General features: G+C 41.4%; 1 protein-coding gene and 1 long non-coding RNA gene across 3 annotated transcripts in view; one reads left to right on the forward strand and one right to left on the reverse strand.

Annotated features, from left to right (window-relative positions):
* Positions 1-714: 714 nt before the first annotated feature.
* LOC130273033 (speedy protein 1-B-like) lies at positions 715-11,539 on the reverse strand. 2 transcript variants are annotated; one of them, XM_056519178.1, is made up of 3 exons: positions 11,312-11,371; positions 1,051-1,216; positions 715-968 (listed from the first exon to the last, which is right to left on the reverse strand). In XM_056519178.1, exons 1-3 carry the CDS (start codon positions 11,356-11,358, stop codon positions 759-761), a joined length of 423 nt encoding a protein of 140 aa, XP_056375153.1. In that variant the 5' UTR covers positions 11,359-11,371; the 3' UTR covers positions 715-758. The 2 variants fall into 2 exon arrangements, 1 of the variants encoding a protein (XP_056375153.1); XR_008843848.1 differs by lacking the exons at positions 715-968; positions 1,051-1,216 and adding an exon at positions 7,338-7,614 and having other exon boundaries at positions 11,312-11,539.
* Positions 11,540-15,634, forward strand: part of LOC130273040 (uncharacterized) — a 152,792-nt gene continuing 148,697 nt past the window's right edge. Inside the window, exon 1 of the long non-coding RNA XR_008843849.1 lies at positions 11,540-11,843. This is a non-coding gene — a long non-coding RNA (uncharacterized LOC130273040). The remainder of the gene's footprint in view (positions 11,844-15,634) is intronic.

The raw sequence follows: 15,634 nt of genomic DNA on the forward strand, positions 1-15,634 counted from the left end.
AGTGTGTAGGGGATGAATGTGTATGTAGTGATAGTGTGTAGGGGATGAATGTGTATGTAGTGATAGTGTGTAGGGAATTAATGTGTAGGTAGTGATGGTGTGTAGGGAATGAATGTGTAGGTAGTGATGGTGTGTAGGGAATGAATGTGTAGGTAGTGATGGTGTGTAGGGAATGAATGTGTAGGTAGTGATGGTGTGTAGGGAATGAATGTGTAGGTAGTGATGGTGTGTAGGGAATGAACGTGTATGTAGTGATAGTGTGTAGGGGATGAACGTGTATGTAGTGATAGTGTGTAGGGGATGAATGTGTATGTAGTGATAGTGTGTAGGGGATGAATGTGTATGTATTTTGAGTGTGTGATTTGTGTACAGTGATTTAGTGTGTGCATTATGTTTAACAATAAATATACTATAAGGGCACGTTCCCACTTGGCGTATACGCAGAATATTTCACGCTGTGCAAAATCTGCAGCAGCAGCGGGAGATACGCTGCGTATCCCTCGCTCACCATACAATACACACAAGGCTTTCTGGCGGCAGCCCTATGTGCGCAGTGAGTTTTGGAGGTGGAGCCCCGCCTCCAAACCTCACTGCGCACATAGGGCTGCCGCCGGAAAGCCTTGTGTGTATTGTATGGTGAGCGAGGGATACGCAGCGCATTTCCTGCTGCTTCTGCAGACTTTGCGCAGCGTGAAATACGCTACGTATACGCCAAGTGGGAACGTGCCCTTAAGAAGACATCTGGGGCGGCTTGGTCTTCATCCATTCTGTTTTTCTTTCTTCGTCCTTCTTCGCTTGGTGTTCTCTTCCTCGGCACAAGGCTGCAGATCGGTGATACAGACGGAGCAGGCGGGAGGGATCCACCATGGGCCTCTTGGGATGTAATCTCCAGGATTCCCCCGGTACCAGCCGTGGTGTTCCTTCCGCTCTCTCTTCCATGCCCAGTACTTGGGGTCTTGTGCCATGATCTAGAATTAAACACAATATAAATTGTTATAATAAACACAGACTTTCATTCCTAGTGCATAGTTCTTATTTTATGTCACTGACCCGATCACAGGTGTCTCTGGTCACCCAAGCGTGGAATCTCATCCGGAGCAGCAGGTTCCGCAGGTGTAGCATCCAGGTCTTCATCACCATCCACATCGGTCCGAGGGCCCAGGGGTAGATCTCGCGTCGAAACATCTCATCCTCTTCAAATTGGTTGGCAAGAAACCTAAAAGGAAGAAAATTAAAATTATACAACATATCACAAGAGGAAGAGGAGAAGAACCATTGGTAGTGATATTACAATATAGAGAGCCTGGTATGTATATAAACAAAATTGTTCTTACCTGTAATTTTGATTTCCTTGAGTCCTAAGGCAGCACACACCATTGGGATCTTTCATCCCCCAGACTCCACCCTAGGACCATCCACCTAGCAAGATAATCAAGAAATTAGCATAGTTAATTGCTCACCTGATAAGAACCCTCTCCTACAGATCACACCTGTGTATTAAAATCGAGATGAATTCCATAAAAAAAATAGTATTGTGAGGGTATTTGTGTGCTGCCTAAGGACTCAAGGAAATCAAAATTACAGGTAAGAACAATTTTGTTTTTCCTATTCGTCCTAAGGCAGCACACACCATTGGGATCTAAAATAGAATCCATAGGGAGGGCAAATCTTAAATGACAATAGCATCAAAGGCTGAATGCTAAGCCTATACTCGAGAATTTCACACGATAACAGTGAGGTCCAGAAGGCTGCATTACAGACTCAAAATTTGGACCCTCCTTGTCGGTAAGGAAGAAGTCGAACTGGCAGAACAATCTGAAGAATCTGGAAAAAAGAAAAATGTCCCTTTCTTTTGCTCAAATCCAAGAGATGGAAGAAAACTAATTCCATCTCAGATCTATGAACTTCAACCTACTCTGGCCAGGCAGGACAAAAATTTGCTGATCTCAGCTGGTCAATGCTTTGTTTAGAACAAGACAAGAGCCTCATAACATCCAATGAGGATTTTTCTTCTGTTCTGTAATAGGAGTCTTCAGGTACAGTACATGGTCTAGTCCAAGAACTTCACCCTCTGGCAGCGGCCTGGGATATATGAAGTAAGGCGACCATTTCTTCTATCCTTCCGGAAGATCATTTTCAGAACAAGGGGAATTCTCAGGCGAAATCAAATACAATTTGTTCACAAGATTCCATAAGGTGATGAGAAAACATGGAGACTTCACATTCTGTAGTCATTGAATGACAGATGGTTCTTCAAGAAAGGAAAACAATTCCTAATGGAGACTCAAGTGTCGCTGAATCTCCTTAGCAAGGGATCAACCATGAAGGGATTTTTTGACTATCAATTGAAGCAAGTTGCAAAGATAATAGGAATCTTGTCTACAGCAAAAAATCTTGGTGAAGAAGAAGCGTAGAGAATTCTTTCTCAAATACATAATGGTTTGAAAAACCAGACACTGAAAAGCAGACAGGACAACCATCACAATGGATACAGTGGAAACCAGACAGGACGACCATCACAATGGATACAGTGGAAACCAGACAGGATGACCATCACAATGGATACAGTGGAAACCAGACAGGATGACCATCACGATGGACTCAGTGGGGTCTTCTGTAAGATTTCTTAATGAAGAACATTGGTGGAAAACAATTTCACTAACAGAACATCTCGCCCTGGTTGATCGGCATCCTGCGGAGGTGCAATCTCTCCAATAACCGGTTGAACTCAGAGGCACCAGACTATTTCCGGATCTTCTAGATTCTTCAATCTACTGGAAGTAAAAGAGGTTCAAGTCACACTTTGATGGTCTAGTCTCTTCTGTCACATAAGATCTTCCACTATGTAGCTTTAAGATTCTAGTATAAGCTTTGCTGAATCATAATACACTTGTAGAATGGACTGGTTTTTGGTTTCTTGTATGGTTTAGGACTGGATTTCTTTGATACAGTTAAACTGCTACAAAGTCAACCACATCTTCAGTGATGAATGCATATACCATTTTAGGGCTGAAGATAGCATTGCTGAATATTACCGCCTTTCTACATGCCAGAAGGAAAATCAACAACCGGACCTGGAGATCTCTGAAGTGGCTCTTTGTCTAACACACAATCTATGTGGCTGAAGGGAGATGGTGAATGTCTCTTCAATAGAATAGACACTCAGCTGCAATCTTCAATGAGAGACCTGGATCTGGTGGTAAAAGAAAATAATTAAAGGATCCATTTTCTGGTTAAAGAAGAATTACTGCTTGTAAACAGCCATACTATAAGAGTACACCACCACACGAACGATCTGGAGACAGATCTGCTAGTACCACAATAGACTCTTCATAAGATCATTGGGACCAGAGACAAGGAAGAGCTTCACTTAGACAACAAAACCCGATCCTTGGGTTTAGGTGACAGATCTTATAGAAACCATCTCAACTTCTTCCTCCAAGTCTGGACCTGGAGACACACAGAAGACAGTAAAGTCTAACATATAAAGATGTGAATATCTTCTATCATGGTGACTGCCATGTGCCAACTAGAAGCTGTAGCCTTATCTGATAATGTACAAGTCATACCCGATGTAAATCAGACCCAAGGGAATGTAACTAATTTAGTTTGTTTCCTATAATGTAGTGACATTTCTGGCACATACTACACGCCAAGGATCAGGCCTATGTATTCTTACACAGAGGCTCCATCTGAAGGGTCTGATATCTGTAAAATAAACATATATTAGTACATTATAGTGATGAGAACCACAGAACCACCAGCAAAAAGGTGGGACAACATATTGGTGCTAGGTCCTCTACAAAAATAAGAGACCCTGCACCAGGGCCCTATACCCAAGGCAGTGGATACACATGACAGTATACAGGGCCCTATACACAAGGCAGTGGGTCCACATGACAGTATACAGAATCCTATACAGAAGGCAGTAGCTCCACATGACAGTATACAGAGCACTATACACAAGGCAGTGGATACACATGACAGTATACAGGATATGCACAATGGAAGCGACTACATAACTGTATACAGGGTGCAATGCAATATGTCTCTAGATGTTAACAACACCATAGATCGACAAACAGAGCCGCACTCATGAGTATAGGAAGAGACCTCTCCAAACAAGGGTGATAACAGGAGCCAAAGCTTGTATCTATAAACCCAATAGATTTATGTAGTCTATGGCCAAGAACATGTATACACAATCCCTACAGGCTTTAACAACTAATGACAGAGTAATAATCTGTATATCTAAGTAATAAGCTTCACCCCAGTATATAGCAGACAACAGGAGCAAAGGCTGGAATATACAAGCACTACAGGTTCCATGCAGACTATAAGGCTGACAACAGGAACAGCTTGTATTCACAGGAACTATAGGGTTAATACAGTCTATATGACTAACTATAGTCAGCAGACGGGAGCAAAGCTTGTATACACGAGCACAACAGGCTCTAAGAATCTGACTGATAACAGGGAGCAATAGCTTATATTACTAAGCACAAGTACCACATGATATAAGCAGACTAATGGCTGACACTTATATTTACAAGCAGTAAAGGGCTTATGCAGACTATATGGCTGACAACAGAGAGCAATAGCTTGTAACTACAAGCATAACATACTCTATGCAGATAATCTGCCACAAGCAACAGACGTTATACAGATTAAATCAGTGTCTCACAACCAGGGCGCCCCCAGATGCCGCAAAACCACAACTCCCAGCATGCCAGGACAGAAAGGCTGTCCCGAAATGCTGGGAGCCGCAGTCCAGCACCACCCAGAGGCACCGCAGACTATATGGCTTATACAGAGAGTAACCGCCTGTATCCACAAGCACTATATACTATATACAGACTATATGGCTTATACAGAGAGTAACCGCCTGTATCCACAAGTATTATATACTACTATATACAGACTATATGGTTTACACCGAGAGTAACCGCCTGTATCCACAAGTATTATATACTACTATATACAGACTATATGGTTTATACAGAGAGTAACCACCTGTATCCACAAGCATTATATACTATATGGTTTACACCGAGAGCAGACTATATGGCTGCCAACAGAGAACAATAGCTTGAATTCACAAGCACTACGGCTTATACAGACTAATAATTGACAACCGAGAGCAATAGCCTGTATCCACAAGCACCACAGACCCTATGCAGTCCACATGGCTGACATCAGAGAGCAATAGCCCATATCCCCAAGCATTACAGACCCTATGCAGTGCATATGGCTGATATCAGAGCAACAGCTTGTATTCACAAGTATTACAGGATATATACAGACCATATGGCTGACAACAGAGAGCAACAGCCTGTATTCACAAGCATTACAGACCCTATGCAGTCTATATGGCTGACATCAGAGAGCAATAGCTTGTATTCACAAGCATTACAGGATATATACAGACTATATGGCTGACAACAGAGAGCAATACCTTGTAACCACAAGCATTACAGGCCCTATATAGCTTAAATGGCTGACAACAGAGAGCAATAGCTTGTAACCACAAGCATTACAGGCCTTATATAGCTTAAATGGCTGACAACAGAGAGCAATAGCTTGTAACCACAAGCATTACAGGCCCTATATAGCCTATATGGCTGACAACAGAGAGCAAAATCTTGTTTCCACAAGCATTAAAGGCCTTATATAGCCTATATGGCTGACAACAGAGAGCAATAGCCTGTACAAGCGTTACAGGCCCTATGCAATCTAAATGACTGAGAACAATATAGATAATACAGGATACTTATCTGTATTCCTGACATGACGTCACTGCGTATGTTTTACATACCCAGAATGCAGTGCAAAAAATGGTCGCCATGATTCTCATGCTGGATTTAAACAGCAGCAAGATAGACAGTATAACATATGGTATAGACACAATGTATAACATACTGTACATGTCAGGTAAAGTAATACAGCAACTATAGTCAGAATTCTGGTCAGAGAAATCTGCCAAGGGTTAACACATCTCTGCTGCCCGGACCACACGTCATGTGATGTACTGGATAAAGCAATTTTATTTACATATTGCCAGTATATATAATGCCAGGGAACCACCCCAAGCATGAAACATACCTGCATGAGGTGCACTCACTCTTCACCAGGCCCCGCACTGGATATACTGTAATAACAGGCATGAGGTGCACTCACTCTTCACTAGGCCCCGCACTGGATATACTGTGGCAGTAGACATTAAGTATACTGTGTATTTACCAGGACCCCGCACTGGATGTACTGTGGCAGTAGACATTAAGTATACTGTGTATTTACCAGGACCCCGCACTGGATGTACTGTGGCAGCAGACATTAAGCGTACTCTGTATTTACCAGGACCCCGCACTGGATATACTGTGGTAGCAGACATTAAGCGTACTCTGTATTTACCAGGACCCCGCACTGGATATACTGTGGTAGCAGACATTAAGCGTACTCTGTATTTACCAGGACCCCGCACTGGATATACTGTGGCAGCAGACATAAGCGTACTCTGTATTTACCAGGACCCCGCACTGGATATACTGTGGTAGCAGACATTAAGCGTACTCTGTACTTACCAGGACCCCGCACTGGTTATACTGTATACAGGCGCCATATACTTGTTATACTTACGGAACCAGTATGAGTCGGCCAGGACCCCGCGCTGGCTTATGACTCAAAAGAAGACACTGGTTCAGGTATTACCAGGACCCCGCACTGGCAAGGCATGAAGCTCAGAACATACTCTGAAACCAGGTCTCTGCCAGGACCCCACACTGGCACTTCAAATGTTGCAGCCAAGACCCCACACTGGCACTTCAAACGTTGCAGCCAGGACCCCGCACTGGCACTTCAAACGTTGCAGCCAGGACCCCGCAAGGCTGATCAAAAAAACATCCAAAACAAAATGGAGACAGGAGCAGGTAGAACACATCCTACTGGTGGAATGAGGACAAAATTAAACACAGGTGTGATCTGTAGGAGAGGGTTCTTATCAGGTGAGCAATTAACTATGCTAATTTCTTGATTATCTTGCTAGGTGGACGGTCCTAGGGTGTAGTCTGGGGGATGAAAGATCCCAATGGTGTGTGCTGCCTTAGGACGAATAGGAAATACATATATATATATATATATATATATATATATATATATATATGTGTTTATATAAATGTGTATATATATATGTATTTATACAGATGTGTGTATATATATATATATATATATATATATATATATGTATTTATATAGATGTGTATATATATATATATATATATATATATATATATATATAGATGAGTATATATGCAATAACATTAATATAAACTCAAAGCGCTGGAAAGAAGTAGATGTTATATTCCTCCGTATGCAGGTTGGCTCTTCGGAAGTAGATGAGGACCATGGTCAGGAGATACTAGAGGGATGAGAAGAGTTAGAGGCTGGTAATACATTTCTTATCTAAATACATTCTATTATACAGTACCTGTATGTCTCCAGTATATCCCTGTATTTCCTACTATCTGTACAACATCTATTCTTTCCCTTTATATACTACCTTGTCAGCGATCTTATAGCAGCTGTCCCTGCCTAGAAATAGCTGGATGAGTCCTTCGTCTACAAAAAATAACAGAAATATCATTATTTTTATCTATTCAATCAATATCTTCATCAACGTCAATCAACGTCCTCTACCTGGACGGATCACCAGCATCTCCAGTCACTGCACCTCTTAACCATACGTCTTAGTTAGGTGATTTCACCTAACTGCACTGAATGTGGGTTACCTGTCCAGTGAATCTGGGTTATCTTTCCAGTGAAGCATCTATATGTTTTGCTATTCCCTGTTTGCAGTCATCCTCTATGTGTCTTGATCACTGAGACTTGGCTTATAATCGTTCTTCCGTTCATCATTTATCCTATCATGGTTATCTTGCCTAGTGATTATCTAGGGACCTACTAGAACTGTATTGTTCTTTATGATTATATATTAAGCCGGACTCAGCACCTTAACCCCTTAAGGACTCAGGGTTTTTCCTTTTTGCACTTTCGTTTTTTCCTCCTTACCTTTTAAAAATCATAACCCTTTCAATTTTCCACCTAAAAATCCATATTATGGCTTATTTTTTGCGTCGCCAATTCTACTTTGCAGTGACATTAGTCATTTTACCCAAAAATGCACGGAAAAACGGAAAAAAAAATCATTGTGCGACAAAATCGAAAAAAAACGCCATTTTGTAAATTTTGGGGGCTTCCGTTTCTACGCAGTGCATATTTCGGTAAAAATTACGCCTTATCATTATTCTGTAGGTCCATACGGTTAAAATGATACCCTACTTATATAGGTTTGATTTTGTCGCACTTCTGGAAAAAATCATAACTACATGCAGGAAAATTTATACGTTTAAAAATGTCATCTTCTGACCCCTATAACTTTTTTATTTTTCCATGTATGGGGTGGTATGAGGACTCATTTTTTGCGCCGTGATCTGAAGTTTTTATCGGTATGATTTTTGTTTTAATCGGACTTTTTGATCACTTTTTATTCATTTTTTAATGGTATAAAAGTGACCAAAATACGCTTTTTTGGACTTTGGAATTTTTTCGCGCGTACGCAATTGACCGTGCGGTTTAATTAATGATATATTTTTATAGTTCGGACATTTACGCACGCGGCGATACCACATATGTTCATTTTTATTTATTTTTACACAGTTTTATTTTTTTATGGGAAAAGAGGGGTGATTCAAACTTTTATTAGGGAAGGGGTTAAATGACCTTTATTAACACTTTTTTTTTACATTTTTTTTGCAGTGTTCTAGGTCCCATAGGGACCTATAACACTGCACACACTGATCTTTTACACAGATCACAGGCGTGTATTAACACGCCTGTGATCAGTGTTATCGGCGCTTGACTGCTCCTGCCTGGATCTCAGGCACGGAGCAGTTATTTGCCGATCGGACACCGAGGAGGCAGGTAAGGGCCCTCCCGGTCTCCGGTCAGCTGTTTGGGACACCGCGGCGGTCCCGAACAGCCCGACTGAGCAGCCGGGTCACTTTCACTTTCACTTTCACTTTAGAAGCGGCGGTCAGCTTTGACCGCTGCTTCTAAAGGGTTAATACCGCACATCACCGCGATCAGCGATGTGTGGTATTAGCCGCGGGTCCCGGCCGTTGATGAGCGCCGGGACCGACGCGATATGATGCGGGATCGTGGCGCGATCCCGCTTCATATCGTGGGAGCCGGCGCATGACGTAAATATACGTCCTGCGTCGTTAAGTCGGTACTCCGGTGAAAACCTTTTTTCTTTTAAATTAACTGGTGGCAGAAAGTTAAACATATTTGTAAATTCTATTAAAAAATCATAATCCTTCCTGTACTTATTAGCTGCTGAATACAAAAGAGGAAATTCTTTTCTTTTTGGAATGGTCTCTGATGACATCACGAGCACAGTTCTCTCTGCTGATGTTATAATAATAATAATAATAATAATAACGCTTTATTTATTGTTGTTCTTAGTGCACTGGGCAGCACTGAGCCACCATGCTGCCCTTAGCATATATTTGTTATGCATGGTTGCTAAAATGGACAGAGATGTCAGCAGAGAGCAGTGTGCTCGTGATGTCATCAGTGTTCCAAAAAGAAAGGAATTTCTTCTGTAGCATTCAGCAGCTATTAAGTACTGGAAGAATTAACATTTTTTAATAGAAGTAATTTACAAATATGTTTAACTTTCTGCCACCAGTTGATTTAAAAGAAAAAAGGTTTTCACCAGAGTCCCCCTTTAATAGGTCTCCGTTAGAGATAAGCGAACTTACAGTAAATTCGATTCGTCACAAACTTCACGGCTCGGCAGTTGATGACTTTTCCTGCGTAAATGAGTTCAGCCTTCAGGTGCTCCGGTGGGCTGGAAAAGGTGGATACATTCGTAGGAAAGAGTCTCCTAGGACTGTATCCACCTTTTCCAGCCCACAGGAGCACCTGAAAGCTGAACTAATTTATGCAGGAAAAGACATCAACTGCCGAGCCGAAAAGTTTGTGACGAATCGAATTTACTGTAAGTTCGCTCATCTCTAGTCTCGTATACGTACATCTAGGGTAGACACCTTATCAATATCAATTATACGCTATATATTTTGTCTGTTATCTTTAACTGAACTCAGTGTCCATATCTATGTGTCATCACACTTACTCTATTGACTACTATATGACTGCATTACGGACTTTTCCAGACAGTGCTTGACATTTTGACTTCTATCTACCTGCTCTTATCTCACTATCTATTTCATTATAACATGTGTTACTGTTATTGCTTATAAAATCCTGAACATCAATAATGTTATTGAATACGCTATACTCCCTGATGAGTCCTGCACATCACAGGATGAAACGCGTTGGAGTTCTGCCACTACTTATGTTTCGCTTTCCCCTTACCCTATCCACACTATGTTAGGAAGGGCCCATTGTAGGTAGTCAAGATTAGGTATTCACCTGTACCCTTTTCCCTATCCCTTCACTTTGGTGGTCTACATACGGTAACCATGTATGGTTTGTTTTATTGTTATTTTTCTATAAGTAAAAGTTATGTTTTATCTACCTCATTGGTGTATTCTTTATGTGGATATTCTTTCATTTTTAACAAGGCCTCTGCAAAGTGAAAGAAGCGATCTGATTGGTTGCTATGGGTAACTGGGCAACTTTTCCTCTGGAAAGGTTTTGATAAATCTACCCCAAGATGCCTAGCGGTGGAGTACCCCTTTAAGTATTGCCGCATGCAGAAATATCCAAACTATTAAATGACAATGGTAACATTGTTACCACATATAACATTAGGGGGCAGTCATCACATATAACATTAGGGAGCAGTTATCACATATAACATTAGGGGGGCAGTTATCACATATAACATTAGGGGCAATTAGCATATACACTAGTAGCAGTTATACATGGAGGCTCAGTAGTGTGGTTGCACTGCACATGACAGTTTATGGGACATGCTCAGTGCAAACGTTAAAAAAGAAAAAAAAACATCATAGACAGTACTGGGGGAGATTTATCAAAATGTTTGGCTGAGAATAGTGTTGAAGTTGCCCATAGCAACCAATCAGATTGCTTTTTTTAAAAAATTTTTTTAAAGGCCTCTGAAAAAGCGGGGAAGCTGATTGGTTGCTATGGCAACTGGTCAACATTTGCTCTACATTTTTGATAAACCTTCCCCTAGTGGATGGCAGAAAAACAACTCTTAGTTTTTGAAGACTGTCTGTAAATGCACCCCTATAAAATGGTGTAGTGATGTGTCCTTTATACTTACCACTCCTCCTCATCAAGGGTTGTCAGTTCTCTCTTTCTCTTCCTCATGGTGTCGCCTCTTCTTTTCTTCTTTTCCTTACCGCCTCCTCCTCCTCGCCTCTCCTCCTCCTCGCCTCTCCTCCGCCGCCTCCTCCTCTCCTCCGCCTCCTACTCGCCTCCTCGCCTCTCCTCCTCCTCGCCTCTCCTCCTCTCCTCCAATTCTGTAGAAATTGATGGGGGTCGCTGTCCAAAAAAGTCACTTGTCGCAGAGAAATAAGGAGCCGGTCTCAACTCTAGAAGAGCAATCGCAGACTGGCACCAACTGTCATTTTCTGTTGTTGTTTATTTATTAAACCCTGCGATCCTATTGGTCGATGGGTCTGGCTATTAGATGGCAGTTGGAAATTTAAAGAGACAGTACACTCTAATAATAGTGCAGTACAATAGATGACATGGGCCTGCGCTATGATTACATCGTCCCAATGAACCGACGTTTGAAAAACTGCAACATTGGAAGCCAAAGTTAAAAAAGACATGAAAACCTCAACATAAAAGTAATGATAAAAATGTGATATGTAATATGCTATCCTGAGTATTCAATGTATCTATGTATATAAAACTCATAGCAACCAATCAGATCGCTTCTTTCATTTTGCAAAGGCCTTGTTAAAAATGAAAGAAGCGATCTGATTGGTTGCTATGGGCAACTGGGCAACTTTTCCTCTGCACCGGTTTTGATAAATCTCCCCAAATGTGTGTGTGTATGTTCCAGCATCACGTCCAAACGTCTAAGGATATTAACATGAAACTTGGCACACATGTTACTTATATGTCAACAACAAACATAGGATAGATAATTTAACCCTTACTCACCCCCATTTGCCAGGGGCGGGGATTATCTTTAAAGTCCCATACAAGTCTATGGGAAATATATGTTACTGCATAACTTCCAAACGGCTGGAGATATATCCATAATACTTGGTCACATGTTACTTATATGTCCACTTAAAATATAGGATAGTTAATTTAACCCTTAACTACCCCCATTTGTGAGGGTCGGGGTTTTTGTTTAACCCCTTAACGACACAGGACGTATATTTACGTCCTGCGCCGACTCCCGCGATATGATCAACGGCCGGGACCCGCGGCTAATACCACACAACGCCGATCGCGGCGATTTGCGGTATTAACCCTTTAGAAGCGGCGGTCAAAGCTGACCGCCGCTTCTAAAGTGAGAGTGAAAGTGACACGGCCGCTCAGTCGGCGGCGTCCCGACCAGCTTGCAGGACACCGGGAGGGCCCTGACCTGCCTCCTCGGTGTCCGATCGGCGAATGACTGCTCCGTGCCTGAGATCCAGGCAGGAGCAGTCAAGCGCCGATAACACTGATCACAGGCGTGTTAATACACGCCTGTGATCTGTGTAAAAGATCAGTATGTGCAGTGTTATGGGTCCCTATGGGACCTATAACACTGCAAAAAAAAGTAAAAAAAAGTGTTAATAAAGGTCATTTAACCCCTTCCCTAATAAAAGTTTGAATCACCCCCCTTTTCCCAAAAAAAAAAATAAAACAGTGTAAAAAAATATAAATAATAAACATATGTGGTATCGCCGCGTGTGTAAATGTCTGAACTATAAAAATATATCATTAATTAAACCGCACGGTCAATGGCGTACGCGCAAAAAAATGCCAAAGTCAATAAAAGCGCATTTTTGGTCACTTTTTATACCATTAAAAAATGAATAAAAAGTGATCAAAAAGTCAGATCAAAACAAAAATCATACCGATAAAAACTTCAGATCACGGCGCAAAAAATGAGTCCTCATACCGCCCTGTACGTGGAAAAATAAAAAAGTTATAGGGGTCAGAAGATGAAATTTTTAAACGTATAAATTTTCCTGCATGTAGTTATGATTTTTTACAGAAGTGCGACAAAATCAAACCTATATAAGTAGGGTATCATTTTAACCGTATGGACCTACAGAATAATGATAAGGTGTAATTTATACCGAAATATGCACTGCATAGAAACGGAAGCCCCCAAAAGTTACAAAATGGCGTTTTTTCTTCGATTTTGTCACACAATGATTTTTTTTTTCGTTTCGCCGTGAATTTTTGGGTAAAATGACTAATGTCACTGCAAAGTAGAATTGGCGACGCAAAAAATAAGCCATAATATGGATTTTTAGGTGGAAAATTGAAAGGGTTATGATTTTTAAAAGGTAAGGAGGAAAAAACGAAAGTGCAAAAACTGAAAAACCCTGAGTCCTTAAGGGGTTAAAGTCCCATGCAAATCAATGGGAAATGTATGTTCCCACATAACTTCCGTACGGCTGGAGATATTTCAATACCTGGTACACATATTACGGGTCGGGATATAAGGATGGGATAGGAGGACAGGATAGGAGGTCGGGATAGGAGGTCGAGATAGGAGGACAGGATATGAGGACGGGATATGAGGTCGGGATAGGAGGACAGGATAGGAGGTGGGGAAAGGAGGTCGGGATAGGAGGTCGGGATAGGAGGTCGGGATATGAGGACAGGATAGGTGGTCGGGATCGGAGGTCGGGATAGGAGGTCGAGATAGGAGGTCGAGAAAGGAGGACGGGATAGGAGGTTGGGATAAGAGGTCGGGATATGAAGATGGGATATGAGGATGGGATATGAGGTCGAGATTAGTTTTGGACGCGAATATGCGCATTTCCAATTCTTATCGCAAATTTGCGAATTCGCCAATATATTCGCTATATATTCGAAATTGCTAATAATCACTTTTTTACCGCATATGTGATTTTATTCGCATATTCCTTCTTTTCACTTGTGGCCAATTAGAATGATGCAAATACACTTGTCAGAGGTTATCAACAACATCCCTAGCACCCAATAGTAAAGTTGCCCACCCTCTCACTGGTGTCTTCCTCAAATTTGAGATTATGCGAATATTCACACATGCGAATATGCGAATATAACGAATATGCGAAATTCATGAATATAGGACGAATATTCGTCTATATATTCGCGAAATATCGCAAATTCGAATATGGACAATGCCGCTCATCACTAAGTTGGACATACTACTTTCTGTTACAGGTCTCAAAACAGTGATCTAATAATAAGCACAAAACATTACTATCACTTTTCTAACTGTCCCTTTTTATTAACTGATGCCATGCTAAGGAGCTGGTTCCATAGGTTATTTACAGGGGTACTCCGGTGGAAAACTTTTTTTTTAAATCTACTGGTGCCAGAAAGTTAAACAGATTTGTAAATTACTTCTGTTAAAAATCTTAATCCTTTCAGTACTTATTAGCTGAAGAGCTCTGTGTTCCAAAAAGAAAAGAATTTCCTAAGTAGTATTCAGCAGCTAATAAGTACTGGAAGGATTACGTTTTTTTAATAAAAGTAATTTACAAATCTGTTTAACTTTCTGCCACTAGTTGATTTAAAAAAAAAAAAGTTTTCCACCAGAGTACCCCTTTAAAGCTATTACAAGAGAAGAACAATTTAAATTTGTAGATCGGTGTGATAAAAAATAGATTGATTATCTCTCGGCTGCAACACAATGAATATGTGTTAGGCTGGGTCCACACTACGTTTTGTCCCATACGGGAGCGCATACGGCAGGAGGGAGCTAAAACCTCGCGCTCCCGTATGTGACCATATGCGCTCCCGTATGCCATTCACTTCAATGAGCCGACCGGAGTGAAACGTTCGGTCCGGTCGGCTCATTTTTGCGCCGTATGCGCTTTTACAACCGGACCTAAAACCGTGGTCAACCACGGTTTTAGGTCCGGTTGTAAAAGCGCATACGGCGCAAAAATGAGCCGACCGGACCGAACGTTTCACTCCGGTCGGCTCATTGAAGTGAATGGCATACGGGAGCGCATACGGTCACATACGGGAGCGCGAGGTTTTAGCTCCCTCCTGCCGTATGCGCTCCCGTATGGGACAAAACGTAGTGTGGACCCAGCCTAATGCTTATGTCCATCCAACAAAAATATATACAGCTCAATGTGCCTAGCTTTGGTACCTTATTTTGACACACAGAAATTTAGGCCACGTCCCTTCCCATCCATACACACCTTAATAGCCCATGCCTTTTTACCAAGCAAATTTTCTTTTCTTTTTTGATGCACACCATTTTATAAATCTATCTTATTTGCTTAACCACTTAAGGACTCAGGGTTTTCCATTTTTGCTGTTTTGTTTTTTCCTCCTCACCTTCTAAAAATCATAACGCTTTCAGTTTTCCAACTACAGACCTATATATTGTTTTATGTGCTACCAATTTTACTTTGTAATGACATCAGTCATTTCACCACAAAATCTATGGCAAAACCCTCAA

Source organism: Hyla sarda, chromosome 1, assembly GCF_029499605.1.
Source record: "Hyla sarda isolate aHylSar1 chromosome 1, aHylSar1.hap1, whole genome shotgun sequence".
NCBI lineage: Eukaryota > Metazoa > Chordata > Amphibia > Anura > Hylidae > Hyla > Hyla sarda.